General features: G+C 40.0%; 1 protein-coding gene across 1 annotated transcript in view; it reads right to left on the bottom strand.

Annotated features, from left to right (window-relative positions):
- Window positions 1–4,164: 4,164 nt before the first annotated feature.
- The window catches only part of TRIM66 (tripartite motif containing 66), a 33,691-nt gene continuing 12,053 nt past the window's right edge, over window positions 4,165–25,802 (bottom strand). The window contains 12 exon segments of the mRNA XM_031061349.1: window positions 4,165–4,512; window positions 4,827–5,045; window positions 5,677–5,829; window positions 6,943–7,017; window positions 8,335–8,458; window positions 9,949–10,241; window positions 11,053–11,227; window positions 11,916–11,976; window positions 15,061–15,289; window positions 15,495–15,767; window positions 24,252–24,413; window positions 25,407–25,802. The exon segment at window positions 25,407–25,802 is cut by the window's right edge and continues 13 nt beyond it. Of these exon segments, the coding sequence (XP_030917209.1) occupies window positions 4,453–4,512; window positions 4,827–5,045; window positions 5,677–5,829; window positions 6,943–7,017; window positions 8,335–8,458; window positions 9,949–10,241; window positions 11,053–11,227; window positions 11,916–11,976; window positions 15,061–15,289; window positions 15,495–15,767; window positions 24,252–24,413; window positions 25,407–25,802 (2,220 nt within the window). The 3' untranslated portion in view covers window positions 4,165–4,452.

Genomic DNA, 25,802 nt, shown 5'->3' with positions numbered 1-25,802 from the left:
GAATAAAATATCCTATAAAGTTCTGGTTTAATTTCTGTGATATACAGAACACTTGCACAGTCCACTTGTTCTATGGTGATCATCCTATTCTATTAATACTTTCAGTATTAGAAATTAAGGGTGTTTTCCATTTGCTGTTCTGTCACAGGAAAGGACTGCTTAGCTTGGCCCAGTGGGCTGTGAATTCAGAAGTGTTGCACTGCACCACAGGCTACACAGTGTGCTCTAGACACATGCATAAACTATTTCCTTGACTTAAATCTAGGCCTGGTTTAATGCTATTGCAAGAATCATTAAAAGTGTAGTAAATAACAAAAATGTGATTTTTTACAGAATGAACACTAACTTATAAATTACCATACAATCCAGGAATAACTGCATAAAATATCCTGGCACAACAGTCTTATCTGTTTTAGTGCCATTATCTGAAGAGATCACAATTCTGATGCTTTTTAATGATCTCTAAACATTGGCATTTGCTAGGTCCAGTATAAAACCAGATTAAGTCCTGTGAGTTTCCATGAGCAGAGTTCAACAGCTGAAGCCCTGTTAGGGTGCTGTGTTTGTTCCTTCAGCCAGGAGAAATTATCATTCTGGTGCAGGCAGTCAGCACAAGACTAGGCAGTGAGCTAGTTCTGCAATGTGCAAATCTCACAGTTTTAAAGGTAAAATCCAAACATTAGCTCTGATTTGAAATTTACAGGGAGTTTGTTACAAATTCCACCCTAAACAGGAAGCAGTCATCCAAAAATTATCTTTCAAGAACCTCTTTAAAAACACTTGGAATGAAAAGGGAGCAACTGGAGCTGGATATGTGACAACAAACTTGAACATTGCAATTTTTCATCTCCACAGTAATATTCCCACCATAGCACTTTTCCCAAAAAAAGCCATCCAAATTCTGTCTTCCTACTTTTACATATCCTAGTAGAAGCTTCTACAAAAGTCTCCTTGATCTAAATGCTACCAGTTTACTAAATGCTCTCACGAGAGCACACATAACTACACACTAAAACATACTTGCACATACATTTACTAACAGACAGGAACAGACAGTGGGGTAGCATTTCTCAAAAAAAAAAAACACTTCTCTTTCTTCTTGCTCCTAGTCTACAAATACAGCTTCAAAAGGTGTGCGTCCTCCTCAGCCTATGGCTACTGCCTATCTTTATTTCCCCTAGATTATCTCATTTGATAGCTAAATAAAATCAGAGAAACTCAGCTGATATTTAGCTTTTTGTCTATAATAGAGTTTATTGCCTGTATTTAACACTTGAAGGAATTGCATGCCCAGAAGATTTTCTACACTTTCCTATTTATACAATACAAAAAGTTACCTCTAACTATAAATTATCTCCTAATTATGTCTGAAGATCAGCACAGCTGTAACCCTGAGAGAAGGATTCCTTACCCCTCAAGCCAATAGGTCCCCAGGTCAGAAAGTTGGTGTTGATAGTTTTATTTTCCCAAAAACCAAACACAGAGTAACCAATAATAATGATTTTTAAAAAACCACTTGCAGTATCTGCTTGACTTCTTGCCAATAGAGGATTTTTGTTCTCTTTTTTGGTAAATTATTCCAATTTTTGGCATTTTCAGTTTTAGAATATCTCTTCTGATTCCTCCAGACTAATATATTACAATATGTTTTTCCTCTCACTAATAAGTAGCATGTTTCTTGGCACTTCATGTGCACAGACATTTAAACAACAAACATTTTTTGCTACTTGTTCTTGTCATGTTTGTTTCTCAGTAACTTAGAGCAACTGAAAAACAAAAAGGCAAAATATCTACTTGGTATTGAAAATATTAGCACAAACAACAAGCTGTCTCCTGTGTTAGCATAGCTGCTTTCATAGCTGCTCTGCTTTGCTATCAGAAGTTATGAGCAATTTAGCCGATGATTCTTAAATTATATTATACAATCCATACGTGAATTGAAAGCAGATGTACTGAGAGCAAAAATTTCAGATTGATGTGCAAAAAGACATTTCACATGTTTTATTGTTCAGTAATGCACATTACACATATAAACATGCAGTCATTGGCTAATGTGTATGGTTAAACACCTGTTTGTATGAACTGTGATGCCATTCTCCTGTCACCATACTGGAACAAGCAGGTCTTGGAAATTGTCTGGGGGATAATCAAAGCCAAATCTGTAGCTGTCATTTCTTCTTTGACAGACCTGTTACGAAACTGCAATTAATCTCTTTTCCAACTGTTTAAACACAGAAAGGATTCTCCCTTTATACATGTAACCCATTACATGTAAGAAAAATATATTGTTCCCATAACCTGCTCTGTACTGTGAATTTGCTGACCCACAGATTCATGCTTGAAAATATATGGAGTCATACATAGGACTTCAGTTTTTGTTCTGATTACCAACATTACATGAGGTTTATGAAGTTTTTTTTTTCAATTGTTACCTGTCTTAGAGTATTAATCAGAATCTAAGATAGCCTTAAGAGTGCTCAGGTCATTCAGTCCTGCCAGAACAAACCCAAAAAGGTGTTCTATTTACAACAACAAACTGGAAAATTTCTATATTTAATAGAAGCATAATACACCCAGATAAATTTTATTTAAACAGATGTTCTCCAAAACTAATGGTACAGTTAATAACCTTACAGCCTTTAAGAAACAGCAGGAGGCTCTCACTGACTCTGCTCTTCCAGGAAAAGAGGAAGCCATCACTAATCTCTCGCATTTCTACCACTTCGCCTAAATGAAGTCTAAAAAGCATACTATTTTTGCATTAGTAATGACAAAAGATAGTTCTTTGGTGGAAGAACTGAGAAAAAGTGATACCTGTAGCACAGATAAGGGTGATAAATTCAGTGACAGACCTGCACTCTTTGCCCTGTGCCAAGACTCACTGTTTTGAGGAATTTGACAGAAAACAAACATATATGAATTCACATTTAGAAAATGTAAAGGCTGTCCCTTCATCTCACAGTTTGCTAGTCAGTTTCTAATATCCAGATTTTCATTTCTCCAAAGAAAAGGAAATATTAGCACACTACCAGGTAAAGGGCTAACAGTAAGTCACACATTGTAGAATATAACATTCATGTCTTATTACTATTTCATATATAAACCTTTAAAATCTTATCTAAAATAACATACATGGTTACCAGACAAAATAGCCCATATAAACTATGCTGAAAATATCATCTTTATTTACAGGAACCTAATTTAAATGAACTTTAATTGTGTTTGAGGTCTGCAACAGCCTCCTGTGTCAGAGCTAGGTCCCAGCCCAGATTATTCTGCTGGGCAGAGCTTTAAGGAGGAAGATGCCCCTCACACACATAAGGAAAGCACTGACCATGCAGAGATGTGGCTCACCTGCTGCTGGAAGGGGTGGGAAGCAGCTTGCAAACTTTCACTCTTTGCTCAGGTGTGATGTCCTGTTATCCACCCCACCCTTCAGACTCTACAGTGATACACAACCTTTGTTCAAGTGAACTCTAAATCTGCTCTTGGTTGTGTTCTGCCTATACATTGTGAAATTTAGCAAAAAAGAAAAAGAAAATTTTGAGCTTCCACATATATAGCATTATCATGATCTTCTAGTACTGCCGGTAATCACAGCTACAGGTAATAAGCAAAAAGAAAATCAGAAATAAATGACGTTATTTTATAGGCACTTCTAGAACCATGTAATTCACTCCATAGTTAATTTGCTGAATTCCAATATCTACTTTATAGAAAAACAACTGCCTTGGGTTGTCTAAAAATGCTGCCTTTGAGAGCTACAAAATCCAACACTGCTTTACCAAGCATGAATTAGATTCCAGAAGATTGATGTCTTGCAAACAGAGCACCCAGCATGCACTGAGAACCAGCCCTCACAGAGTCCCTGTGTTAGCATTACTAGCACTTGTTCTTTCCTGATTTAATGAAAACGCTGTGATTCAAAAGAAACAGCTGATCAGATAATCACATTATCTCACAGGCTTTGGAGCAGCCAAGTTCCCAGAAAAATCATTGAATAAGACAACAGGATTACAGCTTTAACAGCTACACGTTGTATTTGTCACAAAGCACGGCCAACATTCACACTGAGGCTGCAAGATTATTACATGGTTACCTGTGCTCTATAAAATAGAGATGCCACATTGAACAGATTATGAAACAGTACTGCAGTATGAGGTATTATAAGGATCTTATTTTTATTATTGTTATCATTACCTATGACCAAGACATTAGTACTTCAGTGTAAACACTGCAAAACATACACGTGGATTTAACAGATGGGATATTGACAGATTTAAACATAAACATTTTGGATCTGTTGTCTATCCACAAGATCTAGAAATAAGGCATATGGTCAGCAGAATAGGAGAGTTTCAACAAACAGCCCGAGCGCTTTGCTTTCCTCCCACACACCTTAACTCTGCCAGTCATGCTGCTGGATTCCTCAAATCTCATATCTTGAGGAGGTCATACCTGAGGAAGGCTGTTAGCTGGCTGAAACATCATTCTTTTAGTTTTTTCGCTTTCCTGTGTACAAAGGAAACAAACAATGAATAGCTAAAGGGCTTAATCTTTTTACGAACTTTGACAGAGCTTTCTGCTAGGAAGATAACTGCGCAGCCTGAGAGGCTTCCTTTACTCCCGCTCGCACATTTATACACATCTGACACTTTATTCCACTCAAGGGACCGTGACATAACATGTAGAACTGATCACACATCCGTGATAGAAGCTTGACAGTTTTCCCAGACAGCCCTGCCAAAACTTCCCATCAGTAGCTGTAAACAGAGTTAGCAGGGAGGCCACTTGGCAACCAAGTGCTTTTGCTTTTGCAATCTTACAGCGTGGCGCCGTTTCCTTTTGGGCTGCATGCACTCCTGCCCGTACGACGGCCACTGGAAATCCTGGGATGGCACGGGGCTGTTCTGGCTCTCCACGTCCTCAGAATCAGAGTCATCCTGCTGCATTGAAGGGAAATGCCTGTCTGGATAGATCTCTCTCAGTTTGTCCTCAAAGAACTCATCCAGGCATCGTCCAGCCTCAGCAACCTCGGAATCCGGCTGTGAGGGAATGAATAACCGTTCAGTGCTACCACACACAGAAATCATCTAGGATCAAATCCAAATAACTATCCCATCCCGACACCTCTCCTTGGCTCTGTCTGCTACATCTCCATTAGTCTCTGCACACTTTCTACAGCCCATTAGTCCCTCTGCATTTCCAGTGTAAGTAAAAACCAGATGCTGCTAAGGAACGCATTTGTGCACCTCTAAGACGTAGAGACGTGCAGTGAACTAGAAAGAACAGCAGCCATCCCTGCTTAGGAATTTCTGTGCATTTTATTTTCCCTAGGTATTTTGCTGGCTGTGACTGGCTTCTCACAGCAAAATTTCCATATTCCATAAATCTCACAGCAACATTCCATAGAGTTGTCTGTGAAGATGTCCCTCTTTAATTTTAGATCCATATGTATCTCAAGCTCTCAGATACATATATAACTTCATATAAACTTCACTCCTGTCATTAAAAAAACCCTGACATAATTTCCAAAGAATAAAACTGATGAATACTTCTGTTTATCCCAATCCTACATCTGGCTTCCATGGAAGCAGTAGTTGCACCAGTGTGACAGCCACTGAAAGAGCCAACCCCTGCTTTGTCTCCCCCCACCCAAGCATTTTAGAAACATACATAATTGAACTTTGCACAGTTCCAAAACATGAGACGCACGTCAGTCACAAGTTCCTCAGGTGCAGAGTAGTGGGACTTGTCCTTTTTTTGCAGCTTCCTTCGTATGGTGGACAAATCCATTGGCCTTTTGATGATCTGATAATAATGCCGAGCCTGCAATAAGAATAAAAGGCAGGTATGTGACATTTTTCATTAAAACATTTCCTCTCCAGTGACTTCCATGCAATTTTGGACAGAAGTCACTGCAGAGGAATCCTTGCATCAGGGTAGAGAGCTCTAATCTTTTAGTTCCTACATTTGCACATCGTCTTCCTGGTGCTTTTTGATTTGATTACAACATACTTGTTTTCAAGACTGATCCTAAAAACAGCACACTTCAGTGACTACTCTGCTGCTTGCACTTTGTAAAGTTTATCCCCAGATAACCATAACCCAAATTTAACCACGATCAATAATATACGTAACATTGATAACTAGCTGACATTTTCCCCAAGCAATTACAAAAAGAATGTGCTGTGATACTTTCAGCTGATATGTGGGAAGTAGTCTGTCAAGAGTGACTCAAAATAGGATACTGTGCGCTCTTTTAAAAGTTCAATAAAAGCTTTTTTCAATCAGCACCACGTACCAGGATATCCCACTTCTTAAATCTTTCAGGGTCTAAACCTACTTGTTAGGTAATTTGCTCCATGAGTCCACTGCAAGCTTTATTAGGTGGAATGCGTTTTATATCATTATTTGAACTACTTCATATAAAAGCTTTATTTTTCCCCTCTTCAACTTTTAGCACATGGTGCTCTACTGTTACAACAGTGTAAGTCTCCACCTTCCTTAAAGCAGACAGTTAATATTGCACATGTGGAGCAGAGGGATGAAGCAGATATCTCTACAGTCACATTTACCTTCTTGTGCACAGCACAAGAAAAGAGGGAGTTCAAGGCTGCTTCTAGAGCAGACCACTCTTATGGCTGTACAATATTCTTCATGCACATGGCAAGGCAACTCTTTAATCACTGGAACCTCTCATACACCTTTGCCATTCTACCAGCTTCTTAAATTGGCACTCAGACATGGCCTGAGCACTGGCCAAACATTTCCCTGCCTCTGGCCTGACACCTTCAAGGCACTAAGAAGAGGCAAACACCCACCTTCCCTAGGAAGCAGCACTGTTTAGAAAAAACACTCATGAATATCTTCCAAGAAGACAAAAGAGAAGCTTGTGAGGTTCTCAGGATTCTCTCTGATCCCTGCACATGCAGTACTTACCAGGGGGCTGACAGGTTCATGGAATGGGAGACTCATACTGCTGCAGAACAGGGAGAGCACCAGCTTTTCACACTTCTGTGGAAGCCAAAATGGTAATAAATTTTAATTCAAAACAAGGGAGTTTCATTCTTGGCCTTAGTTAATCAATCCTATTAAAAAAAAGAGAATTCTCAAATTCATTTCTGATGCAAAATGGCACACTTCACTCTAGTCAGGGGGACGTTTTGCCTCATAGCATTGTTATACATTGGAAAATAAGGATAGTCAAGAAATGCAAGAAAAGCAACATTCTCCTGGAAATTCTGGGAATTAATCACTACCATTATTTACTTTGTGTGCTCCAGAATCTATTCCTTGGCTCCCAACTGGGAGAACAGCAGCAGCAATGTGGAAAGAGTTAAATGGCCAATGTTTCCCACAGCTCATACAAACCATGGCCAATGTTTTCCATTGCTCATTATTTTCATGCAAACTAATGTAAGTTGGTAGTACTGCATGAAAACTATTTCCTTTAATCATCACTAACTTGTAAAACACTATACTAGTGTTTGGCTCATTTATTGGTGAAAAAAATGTGCTATATAAACATTATAAGCCATATTTTCTCACAAGAAATGGAATTTTTAATCAATTCAATTTTCTAAATAGGACTTTACTATTTGAGACCCAAATCCCAATAATTTTTGCCCAGTTGTACCAATCCAGTAGAGACAGGGCCAGCTCATCATCTGCACTCAGTTGTGTGGACTCCTCCTCCCTGTCCAGTTATCACCAATATACACATGACATCTATATTGAATTTGTGCTTCCCAAATACTATGGACTCTAGGAAAAGGCCATTATTTAATGGAAGATTTGGTAGAGAAAACTAGTAATAGGTATGTCAAGTGATAAGCTCTCCTCTAGGCTGAGTTAAGAGCTTAAATATCTTCAAGGGAACTAATGGGACATATGAAGAAGACTGTTTGATGATTTCAATCCAAATGAAAAGCGTGCAACAAGTGTCTTCATCACAAAAATGTCATTGCACTGGCCAAAGTAGATGTCTAAGAAGGTGTCAAGTTTTAAAGGAAAAAGATTCAGTGTCACAAACCAGGTAAAACTGACTCATGGAAGCTCTGCTCTTGAGTGTGACTTCCCTGTTCAAAACAGAAAAGAATTTCCACATCTGCCTGCTTCATCTTTCTATAACATTTTTAAATTGAGCAGCAACGTCCAGAAAGAAGATAATTATATAACCAAACAACAACAATGCTTTTGTTGTATTTACTGCTGTGTGCAACATTTGAGTAGCAGCCAAGTGAACACCATCATCTCTCTCATGAAAAAGCAAAGCCTCATGCTGAGATCATATGTCCTGCTCTAAATAGTGCAATATATAATTATTCCCACCTTCTGGTCACAGTCACCCAGGCCATACTGTGCATTGTAGCTGTGGCTGTAGCGTGTGTTCTCACAGTCATACTCCACTTCTGGCTTCATGGGGTTACGGCAAAGCGAGCACACCCATTCTCCCCTGCAAAACAAGAAACCAAAAAACTCCTGGGGGATTTTCTCCACACCCTTGTCAAACAGAAAATCTCAGGAATCACTGTTTGGAAAGCCTCATCCTTAACTAGCATTATGATAGCAGGCAATCTGAAGACCATTGTACTAGATATTCTTCATTGGATCTGAATCCACTTAGAAATAAAATCATTTCAGATTCTATTCACAACTCTTCTCCTATCACAAAGGAAAAGAAAACAACAAAATTGAGTTTGAAATAATCTGCCAGTAATGTATGCAGCTGCACTGATTCAAGTGCTGCTTTGAAAAAAAAACATTAAGGAAAAACAGGCAGCAACTGTTCATAAAAAAAAACCAGATCCTTTTGATAACTGAGATATTTATTATCAATTGATACAATAATTGACATATTAATCTAAGAAATCAATACTATCAGAAAAGGTGTGATAACAACACAAGTCCCCAAACCAAACAGACATAATCCTGCAAGGGCATGTGTGTCCATGCTAGTAGATGCATTTTCAGGAAAAACCTCTTGAGGAATTCAGTGAAGACAGTGATGCAACTTCTACAACATCAGGGTCTGAATAGCTACAGATTGATATATTCAAGAATTATGAACATATAACTTTAGTTAAGGGAATTCATTTACTTCATTAGAGTTTAACTTTGCCTTTGAAGTTTATTCTAACAGGAAAACTTAGCTTTCACAGTGCTTTGAAACTAGAAGGTAACAACTCCACTACTAGAGAAAAGAATGAAATCCAAGAGATGAAAAACCCTGGTTTTTAAACAGAAAGGAGAAACCAGAATCTCCAGATTAATACCTTACAACATGTTTTTCTCAGCTGAGACAATGATTTGAGCTTGGCTCAAATGAAATAGACTTTGGTTCTGCTTAGAAATTATTTATAACAAATTTAGAATTGCATACCACAGTAATGCACATTATTCTGTCTCACTTTTAAGTTTGGTATGTAGACATGTGTCTATTTCTGGTTCATTGCATACAATCCATCTGTGACAAGTTGCAAGAGATTGTATCTTAGGGAAAGCAATGACTGAAATATTTCCACAAAAGCCCTGATAATCCTACATTTCCCATAAAATTTGCTAACAAACTGAATAAAAACTCACTGATTGCCCTTCCCTTGCACTAGTCTCTGTTCTGCCAAGAGCCGACGTCTACACTCCAGATGCTACATGAGAGTTAGATTTTTATTTTTCTCCAGTGAATCACATGAAAGTTTTTTAAGTTCAGGTCTGCCACCTCCTTTGCTGTACTGGCCAGTTAGCTGCAGAAAGGGCACAGTGACAGGAAACAGTTCTTTTTCATAATTCATCCAGTTCCTTGCATGTAAGACAAAAAAAATATCAAAAAAGGCAAGTGAAAGATGCAGCCCTTGCATAAGCCTGAAACATCAACCTCTGAGGATATCTTCTGCCCCCAGGCAGCGAGCAGGAACAGCACAGTAGTGAAATGTCATCCATACTCACACTGGAAAGCTGAGCAGGGCTGGAACATGGCAGGAGAGATGGAAGACCTTGGGGCAGTGATCACAGCACAACAGTTCTCCTCCATTAAGACACACAGCACAGAAATCCTCATTTTCAATTGGACTGACATCCTGAGTAACTGGGGATTTTTTCATGCTGGAGATGCCATTGCTGAGCTTCTGATCAACAGATGGGGATTGTGTCTGTCCTGCAGCCTGGGAAATGAGAAATCTCCCATCCTCTGAGTTCTCTTCTTTGGACTTCTGTCCTTCAGCTGGACTATCTTTATTTATCTTGAAGAAAGAGAAATCTGGGATCACACAATCATCATTTTCACACATCAGCATAAAGCATCACTGTTTATCTGCAGATAGCCCAGTACTTATTGTACTTGGAAGACACAGCTACCAGCAATTTTCCAACAAGTGCTTCCAAGTGCTTCTCTGCAGTAAACTCTACTGGGGTTCAAGAGGTCCACACTCCTGGCATTTGCCACTGGCTGGCCAGGTCACCTTGGTCAGGTCATTTCCTCCACATAGCACAGTGAGAGAGCTGTGCAGATTCTACACCACAGGTGATAGAAATAGGATATTCTACAATGTCACCTGCAAATTTTATGGTAAACAGCTCAAGCTCCCCACCATCCCCCCAGAAAAACCCAAATATAAAAAAAGTTTAGATCTTTTTGCCACCAGAAATTCCTGTTCCCTTCTGCGGAAAGAAGTTCACACCCAAGACTCCACTGAAGCAATAGAATACAAAGCTTTTGAAAACCTACTGCACTGTGATTTCTGGGATTGGTTCCTACCACTCAAATACATATTCAGGCCAGTTTTAAGCAACTTATCCTGTATTTGTAACCAGAAAAGTGAGCCAAGTTGCTCCTTAGCATATGAAAACACTACAAACTTTCAGAAATGGAAGATGTAGGGAGCTCCACTTGAGCTTTGCAGGAGCAAGCTCAAAGCTGTACTGTCTTTACCACAACCCATCACAGAAGTACCTGAGGGTCAAACAAATCAGCAGACTTTTTACTGTACAATATTCCAGAAACAGTGGGATAAAGGGCAGAAGGCTGGTAAATCCTGAAGAAAATCCCCTCACCTTTATAGACATGCTTGAGGAGCGTGTGCCACACTCAATGACCAGGAGGAAGTTGCCCTCCTGCCCGTTGTGCTGTGGCTGGAGCTTGAACACAGGCAGCTCCCCCACCTCCGAGGCAGAGATCTGCAGGCGCTCCAGCCTCACGTAGGGGATCCTCTGCTCCTTTGGGGCACCTCTGCAGTCAAAAGGACACGGGATTAAATTCATCCACATTCCACAGAATTCTCCTCTGTCCTCAGTTTCATGCACCATTCTTTGTGCTCCTTTTCTTCTGTGACTGTGGAGGCCAAATGCTGAAAATCTTGATATTTTTTCACAAACCAATTCTTTAAGAAATGTGAATGCAATCGCTTTAAATTAATCATATGTGTAAATACATTACTAACTCCCGTGCTAAAGCTTTGCCCTGCTCTCTGTTTTCTTAATTACCACAATTAAAGTCATATTTTACACTTTTCAGTGTGGCTGGTTTCAACAGGAGCACAGCACATCATCAACTTTACCATATTATCATAGCAGTGGCTGAAAATCAAATTTTATTAAATTGTTGGGGTAAAGTTAATCCTGTTCCCATTATATATTTTAGCTTTCATTGGGGCTTAACATTTTCTAATTGTTCAAGTGAGATAAGTTTGCAAGTAATTATTCATTCTGGAAAATTACACAGAAATACATTAATTCACCACTTCTTTTCCATTGTTGTTTTCAAATTGGAGAGCACTTTACAACTTTCAGAACTAATAACTATAGGGAATCTAGAAATCTTTTTAAGTTCTCCATCATCATTAAGTATGATAAATTTTCTAAATACATGCATAAAATTTCACAGCCAGTGCTTTTGTATAAAAAAAAGACTCTGCTACCTGACATTCTGATTGCTTTTCATATCCATTTCAAGATGTTCCTTTTCACAGTTATTGGAATCTGGAACAGAAGATAAGAAAATGAATAAAATATTTATAATATCACAGGCAGATTAGGGTAGAAAGTACTTCAATATTCATGTACTTCTGACTGGTGTTTAATATGATATCATAAGTGAAATATGGAATAATTTCATCTATATGTATAGAAAATGTGCATGCTATTTTCTGTTCTGGTGCAGAGTCTTTGTCTTTCTTTTTTACTTTTAACCACAGCTTCTGTTCTATATATGAAATATTTTGTGGAAATGGTTTCTTTCCCAGGGAATTACTTATGTACACATCACACACATCCATATAAATGGAACAACATAAGTAATCCTCTTTGCCATACAGCCTTCACTTGAGAAAAACAGACCCGATGAGGTCTGAACCCCCAGGGCTCAGGAAATCTTTGTGGTTTCCAGCTCCATGCTAAGAAGCTTCTGAATAATTCCAGTTACTTGAAAACAGGAAGTAAATTGTGTCTCCCATCTGCCACCACAGGACAAAAGTTACACTATAATTCCTTTCTTTCCTCCAGTGTCTAGAAGATAAAAACACATGAACTCAAAACTATCTGCTACTTTTTTACCTGTAGCTTTATCAGCATATGGCTGTAGTTTTGACTGACATTAAACACAAATAACAACACAGTTCCAGGGAGATGAGATAGGATAGAGACAAATGTCTCAGTGGATGTCCTCAGAAATACAAGTCCAATGAAAAATTTTGTAATCTCACCTTTTGTTAGGAATTAGTTTGACACAGCCAATACAAACAAGAAACAAACACAGTATCATGGGTATCTCGAGATAAGAGAGGGCCAGGAAAAGATGAGTTTTAAAAGAAAATCTAGCTCAGGTCAACAGTACCTGCCACAAGGAACAATAAAATGAAGCCTAACAAGGAAAGATGCATTTCACATCACACCTAAGGCATTATTCACTTGTGATTGTTGCTCAGGTGAAGGGTGAGTAGCCCTGTCATGGACAGAATTCCTAAAGGAGACTGCACACCGAGCTGAAGGAGCAGCTCTCGTCGCACACTCTCAAAGCAGAGGATGTTCCAGTGGTGCTGGCTTCCTACATTAACCAACATTTCCATCAGCAACAGGCCCATCAAACAATAGTGCCTATGAAATTCATGGGAAACACCAAACTAGAGGGGTTGCACTGTGGAGAATGCTTTCAGTTAAAAATAGACCTTAGTGCATCAGAGGAAAAAATCTCCTAAATCAGTAGTACTGAATTGAGGTAACCGCTCACAAAGGATCAGATGAATGTAATCCCAAAGGAAAACAACTACCTAGGAAAAGGCTCTTGGAAGGAATTAAAGAGTTAAAGTGAGCTGTTCTCTACACAGTCAACCCCCTAATGCTGCTGCTGCAGAAGGGAGGAATGGCATCCTGCCGGGTATCGCCAGCAGCAAGGAATGTAAAACACAAGGAGCTGATATCCTGATTCTGCATGGCATCCCAGAGGCCTCAGCTGAGCACTGCATTTGGCTGTGGGCAGCACTCCTTAATTGCAGAGAACCCAAAATGGCACAGAGGAATGAGGTGGTTTTGAAAAAATCAAACCCCTGACCCATGAGGAGAGGCTGAAACCATCAGATTTGTTTAGTCTAGGAAAGAGAAGAGGAGGGAAGGGTGTTTATGCAAGTCATAAGAAAGAAAAGTAGCTATAAGAGGGAAAATGATCACAGTACATTTTTTACCACATCCCGTGTGCCTAGGATAAGAATTATTTTGTTTTAAATTAGGCTGAAATGTTTAGGTTTGCTATTAGAAAAGGATGAGTCACTGGAGACATTTACCAGAAGGAATGAGGCCTGGCAGCACAGCATTGCTGAAGCCAGCAAGTCCTACCCAGAGCCACCAGCAGAGTTAGCACTGCCCTTGCAGCAGAAGTCATGTTTTATGGTGCACTGGTGACTGTATGTCCTCACTGCATGCCCCTAAACACTGACAGGACAGGAATTGCTCCTGACCCTTCCCTGAGAAAAGGGAGCAGCACTGAATTCAACACTCGAGGCTTTCCAGCCTCTTGCACAACAGGGCCTGCATTTTATACCCAGCAAATCTGTAGCATCCACTACTGACAGTGAGATTCTGAATGCTGGGGCTGCCCCTGTGTGTGGTGTCACACAACCCACCCCACACACCACATTGCTGCTCCTCCCCAAGACACTTCAGCCTGCCTGAGGCACAGCTTTTTAGGGGTGCTCCTGATTCTTACAACTCAGACAAATGATTGTGCCATAATTGCCACGGTTTGGCATAGGACATCGAAAAGACGACAAATACATTTCCTTGGCTCACTGGGCTAGGCCTCATTTGTACTAATTAGAATTCTCTGGATAAAAATACAGCACAGAGAGAGAAATATTAATTCATCTTTTATAGAGAAATGCAGCCAAATATTGGCATAAGTCATGGGATAACAGCTTGATCCTGCAATCCCTTGCTTGCATGAATAGTCCCATTCACTTTCAGAGTGTGCAGGAATGAGGCTTTAGTGTAGCACAACAATGTTGGCAAGTTGCCCATGAAAAGAGTTAAGTAAAGTCTAATTCTCCATTAGGGCTGAAGAAATAGGCCTTGGCTGAAGGGAATGTTCCACAGTAGACAGAGCCAAGCAAAGGCACATGCTGAGCAATGTGTTAACAAAAATTTGGTATGCTACTGATGTGAAGGACTTAGCAGAAGGTACATTACATTTTGGAAGTAATGTGGGTTTTTTAAATTGAATTTGGACTCTTCAAACCAGCTCTTCAATAGTCATAACTGCAGGTCTCATTAACAGGAGTGCTTCTAAGAGAACTAATACTCCAGGTACTTCACACAGTCACACTCGTTTCTGGTTCACAGATGAGGGATGTTACAAATTCAAAGCATATCATTTCCATGTTTTTCCTCCACAAATGAGATCAAACACACTTTTCCATTGGATTAAGTACTCTGATAATATTTGAAGCTTGCTGGAAAAGCACATTTACATGTAAGTATATTAATAAGCATACTGCTTTACCATGCTTGCAATGCACAGTGCTAAGAAAGAAAAAAGAACCCAAAACCTAAAGGAAATAATTAAAAGCCTGGTACCTTCTTTGCTTCTAGGTTGTCTCATTTTGGCATTCACAGGCAGGAAAGAAGTGTTGCTGAGCAGTTCAGAAGGAGAAGTGCAATGCTGAGACTTTTTGATTGAAAGATTAATAGGTTCTTCCATCACTTTTTGCATAGAAAGAGTTAATTCATTAACTACCTCTTGCCCAGCAGTAGCCAAGCTGTTTTCTAGAAGACAATCCACAGCACTGAAGTCTTCATTTTCTAGCTGCAGGGGGAGGGGGAGAAAGAAATGCAGAAGTCAATTATGAGTTTTCCTTCTCTTCATGTTAAGAATATAATTTGTAATCAGTCTTCAAATACCAGATAAGGAAAACTTTAATTGAAACAGCATTTTGACTGCTTGACCAACAATAATGCGCTGTAAATGGAAGCGGATTCCCTCTGAGCAGAGGAATTTGAGCCATCCCTACCTTGCATTTAGTGTCTCCCTGGAGTGCATCACCTGGTTCAAGGGCAGCAGGAGCCCCAGGACTGGGGTCACTGGGAGCCCTGCCCAGAGCCAGGCTGTAGCTGGGCAGGGGCTCTGCTGCAGTGTCACACTCACAGAGGGCGTCTGGGGACAGGCCAAGTGTCACAGCAGCTGCACCTTTCACCTCTGGGTCAGCTGAGCTGGGTAACCTCGTGGGAGATAATTCCATTTCGGCACTGTTTGGAAAGCCCACAAAGCTTAGGGATGCTGAACGCTGGGAAAAGCAAAAAGAAGAAAAAAATCCAATATATTAATCAGCTTTTCAGCAGCAAAATGCTACTGTTCTTTCTATAATAGATGAGATGCTCAGTTTCAGCTTGACATAATCAAACAGTTGTGTCACAAGGGCTGTAAGAATCTATTGTAATCCTATGCTGTTTCCAAAAGCTTTAGATTCTCCACCATTAAAACTGAAAACTGGAAAAGGAGACAACTGGGTTACTCTTCTGGTGCTTACAAAAAAAATGTCTTCCTTAGATCAATTCAAGGGATTCTGATTTTTAACTCCTACAATGATTTGGAAATCTATGTAGAACACTGTACCAAATAAATCCTTGACATAAACCCTATTATTTTCCATTAAATTTTCCCAGAAGAAATAAGATTCAAATCAGAAATTTTGACATTTTATTAAAAGAACATCAGATCATTCAGAACGAAGATTCAGAAGAAATAAGAATTAACTCTGACTTAAGTACATGACGTTATTTTTCCTGTTAATGATACAGAAAACTTTATGATAGTTAGTGAGTCGGTCCCATTAAAACCTAAAGCACTTAACACAGATCAAATGCAGAAATATTCTACACGTACTAATGAGGAAACATGTCCAGTTTCCAAAGAAAGGGAATATTTACCAAAGTATCAATATGCATTTTTCACTGTCTCATGATTTGTCACTACCAAACCCACAGAGACACTTACCAAAAAGCAAACCAAAGCAAACCCACTCATCTAGGTGACCTCCCTAAGCTGTCTCACACCCTGGAATGGGGACTCTATTGAAAACAAGGCTCTTCCAGCATCCATGTGAAGCAAACAGAAGCAATATGGAAGTGTACAGATCTGTGTCACTTGAATGCACAACTTTCCCTTGATTTCATCATAGTTCATTGGTGTTTCACCCTTTGCATTTGACTGACTATATCCTTTTCATTTGACTGCAATACAGTAGGTAGCACTCATTTTAATATAAATCAAGACAATAGAAACGTGACCCTTGCATCTGAATTAGAGCTTAAATTTATTGTTGTACTTATTTCTTCACCAGAGGCCTGTGACTCAGAAGTGAATCTGAGATAGGATCCATTTCCTAAATTTAATTAGTATTTTTCTCAACACATACTCCATTTGGGATTTTGATACTTTTGTCCATCTTAACCTCACAGTGGCAAAGACTGCAGCTTAGCCTGAGCTGTCAGACGTGCAAATCCTACCTCCTGCCAGCCTTGAATTCCTCTGCTTGCAATGCACAGCACTCTGTACCAAGACAACACTGCCCACAGACACTAATTCCCACCCAAAAATGGATGCAATTTAATTTCTTCTTTGTCAATTTGTAATAGATGCTACAATGGGGGCTTTGCCTGAAGAGTAACCACTTAATGTGATGAGACAAAATTCACCTGCATTTGAGACAGAAAGAGGTCAGCTCTCATGCAGAGCCAGGGGAGGTTTGTGCCATTCCACCACATGGAGCTGCAGTGAGCCTGCTCTAAGTAGTCCCTCCATGCAGAAGGCACCCCAAGGAGCACTGGGCTCCTGCATCCAGGGAATTGGGCATTCTCCCCCTCTTGAGTCCAATGGACACCCCTGAATCCAAGCTGTATGAGCTGTAACAACTTTTTGGAAGCAGCTGGAACTGACCACACATGTTCTTCCCACCTTACATTTGAGCTGCAAACTAGACCACAGCCAATAAGGAAATGCACCTGATGAGGCCCAAACTTGCCAAATAGTCTGTCTGATAACTTTGGTTTGAAACGTCAGCATTCTTAGGAATGCCCTATCTCCATAGGTCAGCAAGGAATTCACTTTTCAAGGCCACACATCCTAAAGTCCACAAAGATCAAAATGTTTCTTTGCCACCCCAATTTGCTTGTAACAGGTTCCTGCAATTGCAGTGACAAATGGGACCTACTAAGTATACATTGACCTTTTCATCCCATCACTCAATTTATCACAAGCCTTTTTAAGATGACAAAATTAACATGTGAATTGTTCCCATACCAGTCACAAAAGATTAAACAAACAAGCAGAATTCATGCTTGAGCTGGAGATGAACTGTAATCAGCCCTTGCCTTTTCCCCTTGCTTCAGAGTCCACTGTGAGCATTAATTAAGCCCCTGTGAGGTAGCTAAATATTTATTTAGTCAGGTTCTCCAAAGCATGGAGCATCCACAAATCCCTGAGTCCATAGCAAGTACCCTACAGCTGTACTCCATTGGGAATGGCCATGCTGAGGCATACTCATGGCAGGCACACCACCCAAATTTGCTCCCAAGTTAACTGGAGACCTTTTGGCCATTCAGCTCCTCCAATCACTACCCACACCCTCCTTGACTCGTTTACAAGCACGTGCCAACATCTCATGTAGTGAGACCTGACCCTCTGTGTGCAGCTCAGGTGAAATGCTCCCCCTCCTAAGGCAATTTAGGTTTTCTCCTGGCTCCAGTGACAAACATTTACTTACTGGGAGTAGTCACTGGGATGACTCCTACTGAAGGAAAAAAAAAACGGAGACACATATGTAAGATTTTCAGGAAGGTGAAATTCAGTTGCATGGTGTGGCTATGTCCTTTTTACTCTTCTATCTAGCATCAGCTTCTTCAGAGATCTTTTTAGATTATATAAGCCAGTGTAAAACCTTTCTCTTGTTAAAAAGAATAATGAGGCCATCAAACTGCCATCTGTCTTTCCCTTGGGGCAAAAGTTAATTTTGTGGTTATTTTAATGATGAAGCAACATTATGATCTTTCAGAGCAAAATATTAAAACTCACAGTTAAGAGCAGACACATTCCATCCTGATCCATGGAGCTGCTGTCAAGTGTGAAGTGAACAATGCACTGGGAACAAGGCTCATTAATAGACTATTAATTCACTCCCTAAAATAATCATTTCTTTTGCCATTAGCAAAAATTTCTCTTTTCCCTTGACAGTTCAGCTAGATTTTGCAAATGGGACGCCTTTAAAGGATTTATCTGTTTTATAAAAGCTCTATTGCTTTTACATTGCAACATTTGAACAACAACAAGCACTAATTATGCTCTTGGGCAGAGGGTGGCTTCAGCTGTTGGTTAATTTTGAACTTTTTGACATTTTAATGTACAGTCTGGCACATTGAACTACATCTGTGTCACTATAAATGGAATTCTCATTGTCTCATAATTAATTTTGGTTTGATGATCCTTATAATATAATGGCAGCAGCACCACCACCCCAAAACGCCTCCTATCACAATTTTCTTAGCTATGGTAGTGAAAAGTAAGAAAAAAGAACATGCAAAGTGCCTGCAGAGAACAAAAAATAAACATATGTTTCAGTTCAAATATTTCTTTGATCACTGTCGCATTCCAAAAAGGTCCAGCGTAAACATGCAGCACCAATACAGAAGAATTCTGAGAAGCAAATACTTACCTTGAAACAGTGGGACTAGGATTTGTTAGGATTGTTTTGGCAAAGCCTCAGGGCTGTTGACATTAAGTGTCACTGATAAAGGAAGCTAAAACTGGGAAGCGCCAATTCTCTTTGCTATGGGAGAAACACCACGCTGCAAATGGATGCAGAGTAATGAACGGCTGCTATTAAGTGGAGCAATCCCCCTGGCAGCTCATTATGCTGGAAGGTTAAACAAATGTACTACTCCAATCCAGTTGCTTAACACAGCAGCACTGATAGCACGGGCTGCACATGCTTCCCATTCCCAGTTTCAGAACAGAATCCGAAGGATTTCCTTCCTGCTTTCATGAGACAGAAAGAATCCAAATCTTCCTTAGCAATTTGTCTGAATAAACGGGAGCGGGCTTAAAGCGGAAGGAGGAAGAGATTGCATGGAGCAAGCAGCATCATGTTTTATTTATCTTCTTTTTTTCAGGTCAAAGGAAAAGGGTTTTGTAAAATTAACATTCTGGGAAATGTACCTAATTGCATTAAGCATGAAGGCATTTGTGCCGTGAGCACTTCAATTCTGTGCAGTAAAAAAACACACTCTGTTACTTGAGAAATTTGTAGCACCCCAAACTTCAGGCTATTATTTCCTTCATCACTAATTCCTCTAAAGTTAATAGTAATTAAGGGGGAAAAATAGCAGCAAGAAATCCATTTTGGTCCCAAGGTCAGATTTGAAGTTCTAGGGATGGATATTAAATTATTATTACTTTCAGTCACAAAGTAATCACAACATGCTCTGTGCAATACTACCATCAAATAAAATCTGTACTCTGTCCTCCAGCACCCTACACACAAATTTCATGAGTTTTTCAAGAAAAAAAGAGAAGTTTCACCATGAATATTACCACCATTAGTCTCTCATGAAATGCTACCACAGCATATACTTGGAATAAAAGAGAAGCCTGTCAGAGTATTCTGAAGAGTGCACCCTGGATAGCATGGAATATTCCCTAGGATTTCCCCATTTCAGGTACTTTATGGTGCTTGAGACAAACAGAGCTCTTGAACTAAGAAGCTGGAATTGTTGTGAATCAAAAAGAACACAACAAATATATTGCACTACACACCATTTCCTCGTGTTTACACTTTCTTTACTAATCTTGGTCACCCTGCCTCAAAAATCATTTATCAAAACCACAAAGTGTGGGGGAAATGGGCAAACACACAAAGGACCAAAGTACAGGATGGCTTTCACCCAACTCTAGAGAGACAAGCAGTCCCTTTTAAGCTTCAAAAATAAACTTTCAAGAATAAATTCAATGTACACCTACAAAATACAGATATTATTAATGGGATGAACACAGAGTGATTATTCACTGTTTTTCCTAACACCAAAACTAGAAGGTATCTGAACTATCAGGCAAGAGACTTCAGGTAAGCAAACAGAGGAACTTCTCATGCAATGCAAAACTCAGCTGGTGTAGAATGCTGAGGAGTATTCTGCACTAGTATTAAAATGGACTCAAAATAGTGAATTATACAAATTCACAGGCAAGGGGTCTATAAAGAGCTCTAAACCACAATTGTCTGGGTAAAATCTTCAGGTCAGAAAATCCTTGAAGTGCTGGCTTTCAGAATCTGGGATAGTGGACCATCAGTTTATATTTGTTTATATTTTATATCTGTTTCTGATGCCCTTCCCTAAGGATCTGCTGTTGACTATATTTATACAGGATCAGGTGCAGCTGCTCAGCAATAACTCACTAAGGCAGTGCACAACATACTCAGAGATTCGCTTTAAGCAGAAGATGAACTAACAGAGGTAAGGGTCTTGCTCCAAAGTACAGAAGGGGGTGCACTTCATGGAGTGTGAGGAGGAGAGATGTCCAGCTGGCCCTGCATCAACACCAGTGGCTGTTGCAGGGTGCCTGAGGCTCAAATTACTAATATGTGCTCTAGATCTACAGTAATCATGACATTTTCTCAAATGCTAGATGCAGCCTATAGACCTCTTGCTCATCGCAGCCAGAAATGACAATTAGGTACATGCAAACAAAACAGACTGCATTCCTGTTATTACTGCTGAAAACACAATTAGGCTCAAAATGTCTTATTATTTTTACCTTTATTCTAGAATAGGTGACCTCTCTAGTCCTGTGCACAAATTAATAACTTGATATCATACTATGTAAAAGCAGCAAGATCATATTGTTGCAGGAGGTTGGTTACCCTCTCCACAAAACTGTTAAAACTTTGAGTTTAAACAGTTAATTGAGCGCTCATTCCTTCACACTGCAAATTAGCAATTCCACAGCTTGTGTAAAATCTGTTTGCTAGAATTTGGCACAACTCCCTGGAAATGCAGTGCAGGTAACACAAAAGTTATTCAGAAATTTGTTCTCTCTCCTGCTGGCATTCTTACTGGAGAAGTTGGGTATTGAACAGGCATGGAGACAGAACAACTCCATAATCCAAACCAGAGGTCCTGACTGTGTGAGTGAAGTATTCTGACAGAGGAATATTAAATATATCCATTTGCCACACCAACAGAAAGCTTTCATTCCTAGTGGGGCATTCTTAAAAAGGTGCTAATCAAGCCCAGAATTATGCAAAGTGCAGCACTTAACTTATATCAAACAATCAATGGGCTAAGTATAGAAACATTTATTCTGCACAAAAAATTAATTCACAGAAAAAGATCAGTTGGAGGAATATACAGGAAGACAGAAAGACTGACAAAATATCACCATGAATGTTCCAAAATGAGCAAAACAAACGAAAACTATCCTAAACTATTTAAATCATGAACTATTAAAAGCATCTTCTCTGTACTGCTTTACAAATAAATATAATTCTGTATGCAGACACTTCATCTAATTATCAAACAATAGTATCAAATTTGTACCATAAACACATTTCAAAATTAATGCACAGAGGTTTAATAACTACATGCGCAATCAAGTCTTGCCCACTCCAAAATAAAGGAAACCACAGAGCTAAAGAAAGCTTTTATTTCTGACCTTTTCGGACAGATCTTTGCAACCACGTCACTAAACAGTTAATTCAGGTGCACACTGCTTTCTCTTTAATGAAAGAACCGCAGCACACAGGGAATTCTGTACTCCACTAGGAATACTGTGCCTAGCTGAAGGCTGCCAGAGTTCAGCAGAAATGCAACACAAGGCCAAGAAGTCCAACAGCAATTTTTCTCCAGAAGGCAGTACAGTTCTCCTCAAGCAGCAGGTTTATCCAGCTATTTTCTCCACCATATTTTTCAAGTATTTCAGACTTGTCCACATTCAATTTCTCCATGTCTTCCAAGATGATCTTGGGAGAGATGAAATGTTCTGAATATAGCCCATGTGAGAGCACATGGACAAACACCTATGCAGAAATTTTTATCTGGAGGTGAGTGTGAAAACATTTAACCAGGTGAACCAGATGAGAATGAACAGACACATTCCCTTGATCTCAAACAGGAACCAACCTCCCATTTAAACGCAGATTTAATCCAATTGTAAAGCAAAAGGACTCCGACATCTTTAAGGAGCGTTCATGAAGAAAATATTTCAAGGGTTTACTTGCTGTGCTTTTCCCCTTCATCATTTCTAATCTGCCCTTGCCAGGGCTGTCAGTATCTTCACCCACCCCGATGTCTTCATCACAAACAGCTCATTAGAAGAGAGGAATACAAGCACAGATGGAGTTTTGTAGCTGTTGAACATTCTCCCTCCTTGAAGAGGCACTAGGCACCTCAAAAACCAGACACCCCTGTGCTTTCTGCACAAGAGGATACACTTCTCAGCACCATTAGGAAAAAATGCTTTTTTCTTTTCCCTAGAATTATCCTCCTTTTGCCACCTTCTCAACTTCTACAGCAACAAATCAGCCTTTTCTCCTTTATTACTCCTGCTTTTCCCATCAGAGACACTAGTCTCTCTCTCTTGCACATCTGCCTCCATTTTCTTTCCTATTTCTGATGTTTCTTGCTTAAGCTGTTGGGAATAACCTCCCATTACAGGTCCATAAAACAGATTTCTTCGTGGCTTTCAAATCTGATTTGCACTCTGCTTCCAGGCCCACACCTCTGCAACTCCCAAAGGGATCTCCAGCAATTCTCTGGATGAGTATTGCATCATCAATATGTTGCATCAACAAAGTCACATACAAAAGAAGGAAAAATTACTTGCTTTTTGAGGATAGAAAGGAAAAACAAGTACTTCCACAATATTCCACAGACAAATTCCAAGGGAAAAAAACCTATGAAAGTCTTCTACATGGTACACAAAATGAGTCATGCACTGAAGTAATAAACAGATTTGAAAAACCAGAATATGATGCGTTGCTTGGAGTGTTTTAAACAAGCTGTACAGAGAAGGAAAAGGCAGATTCTCAGCTTCAAAAGCACAGGTGATATCCAGAGCCAGCAAGGATCTACTGAAACCATTGGCCTTCCTGGTTGTGTTCATGCTGCTTCTTCAATGGTCAGAGCCACACAGTAGGTGGGAAGACCAAAGCCTGGCTCTATGGTACAATAAAATATTCTAGATATACAGAAATTGTGATTTCTCTGCTTATACATGAGGAATGAGAAGAAGTATAACAGAGTTTCAGGCACCCCACCTCCAGCAGTAATTAGTGGTGCTGTTTCTGAGGCAACTATTATGAAGATTGCTTCTCAGGCCTGATTTCATCAGCACCTCTGGCTCCTGCTTTATTTATTTTTTCAAATTAACTGCTTCTAGTACAGTAGTTAGTGACTCCTAATAATTAAATCCCTAGACATAGTCACTAGGCAGAATTTAAGCAGTGAAGAAATAGAGCATCTATTTATTTGCCAGTTCTTGTCTAACAATCATGCCAGCCAGACCTAAACACCATCAGCCTCTAGAAGAGCTGCTCATCCTGGCACCTTACTTGGACATGCACACAAGGTTAGGCTGAGACTGACTTCCAAAACTTACAAGCCATTTGGCTGACTTTTACTGCATTTTAATTTTTTCCACCTGATTGCAAACTCCAATGCCACATTTAATATTATCAAATCACGTTTTCCCTTTAATTTTTTTTTTAAGAAGCTCTTTATACCTTTCTCACTGGATGGAAAGTCGATTGCTGCAATGTGCTCTCAGGGGAGTGGCTCCTGCCACCGGCCTCTTCTTCCAATGATTGTGACAGGGAGGGACTGTCACTTCTGTCAAGAGGAATGACAGGCTTCTGGGCATCAGCTTCCGTGGAGCTCTCACAGACCTACAAATCACAAATGAGAATTTGTCTTTTCAACATCTCAGGAAGAAAAACAGTAACAAATGTGCATCAACTCACAGCATACACATGATGACAAGCCCAAAAAGCCTCTAAAACAACAGATGTTCAAGGCAACCTTAAGCAGGGAGATAAATGGAGAAAGTTTTCTCACAAATATTTATGAATTCTTTAAAAAAAAGACTCAATAAAGCTGCTGAAATGTGCAGCTACACCAAAAGGCTGCAGTCTGCCCTTGCAGGTAGTCTACTTTGAGAACTATTCAAGGTGGCAGCTCCACAGAATTTACACAATGGCAAGTCTGAGCCACATTTCCACCATTTTAAATTAATTTCTAAGCCACTTTATTCTGCAGCTGATCTGCCTTGTAGCTTGGATGCTCACCCCCAAGGAATGTCCCTCTTTCAGAAGCAGGCTTCTCACTAACAGAGGAAAAGAGAAGAGATTGGCCCTGCTAAAAAACTGTAGCACAACAGCATGCGTGGATAATGATGAAAATCTTAAATGACATGATGCAGCAGCAAGAAAATGGGAAATAACCCTCAGACCAAGAAATTGTCTTCACGCTCTCCAATAAAAATGCAGAATGTAATGCTTTTTAAGGACTCAGAGCTTAAAGTTTCCAGTAAAAAAAGAGTTGAAATGCAGAGTGAAACTACTGAAGTCCTCCAGTCACTTATTTACAAAGGAGGAGTGATGGTGATTTTATTCTCCCGTGTTGCTGCTCACCTTGTCTATTGAGAGATTCAGATCTTTGGGATTCAGGGTGGTTATGCAAAATAATTTTGGAAAAAAAAAAAAGAAAAATTTTACAGAAAAATTCAGCCCAATCTGCATGAGGCATGAATCCTCTCTGCTGCATGCATAGTTAAGACACCAATAAAAAGTTCAGGGAAACACATGAAATCTCAAAGGTGTGTCCAATTTCTGAGCTTACACTGACTAAATGCAGTAGGAAATAACTTTGAGAGAACATACTCGTGCTTCATCTTGGACTTGCTGCTGCACTGGGGCTGGCTGCCTCACTATGTAGTTGATCTGACCAACTATAGTCTGCTGAACGTGCTGAGGTGGCTTGGCTTGGTTCAGCTGCAAGCTGGACTGTCCCTGGGCCTGCAGGAGAAGCTCCAGATCCTTCTTCATCTCCTCCAGCTCCAGCTGGTGGTGCATGATGTCCAGGCTCTGCTGGATGACCTGCTTGTGGGTGCTCTCATCGTGCCCTGCTGGGGGGGACACCAGCGGCTGCTGCTGCGGGGGTGGCTGCAGAAGGTGCTTGGATTTCATCTTCTGGACATGGCCCAGCTGCACTCCCACAGCTGATGTCTGCAGAGGAGCCTGTGGGTGGCTCGAGGGCACCTGGTGCACCTCCTTGGG

The sequence above is a fragment of the Geospiza fortis genome, unplaced genomic scaffold, assembly GCF_000277835.1.
Source record: "Geospiza fortis unplaced genomic scaffold, GeoFor_1.0 scaffold327, whole genome shotgun sequence".
NCBI classification, from domain to species: Eukaryota; Metazoa; Chordata; class Aves; order Passeriformes; family Thraupidae; genus Geospiza; species Geospiza fortis.
The sequence above is the reverse complement of the archived record's forward strand: the minus strand, read 5'-3'. Positions and strand labels throughout refer to the sequence as shown.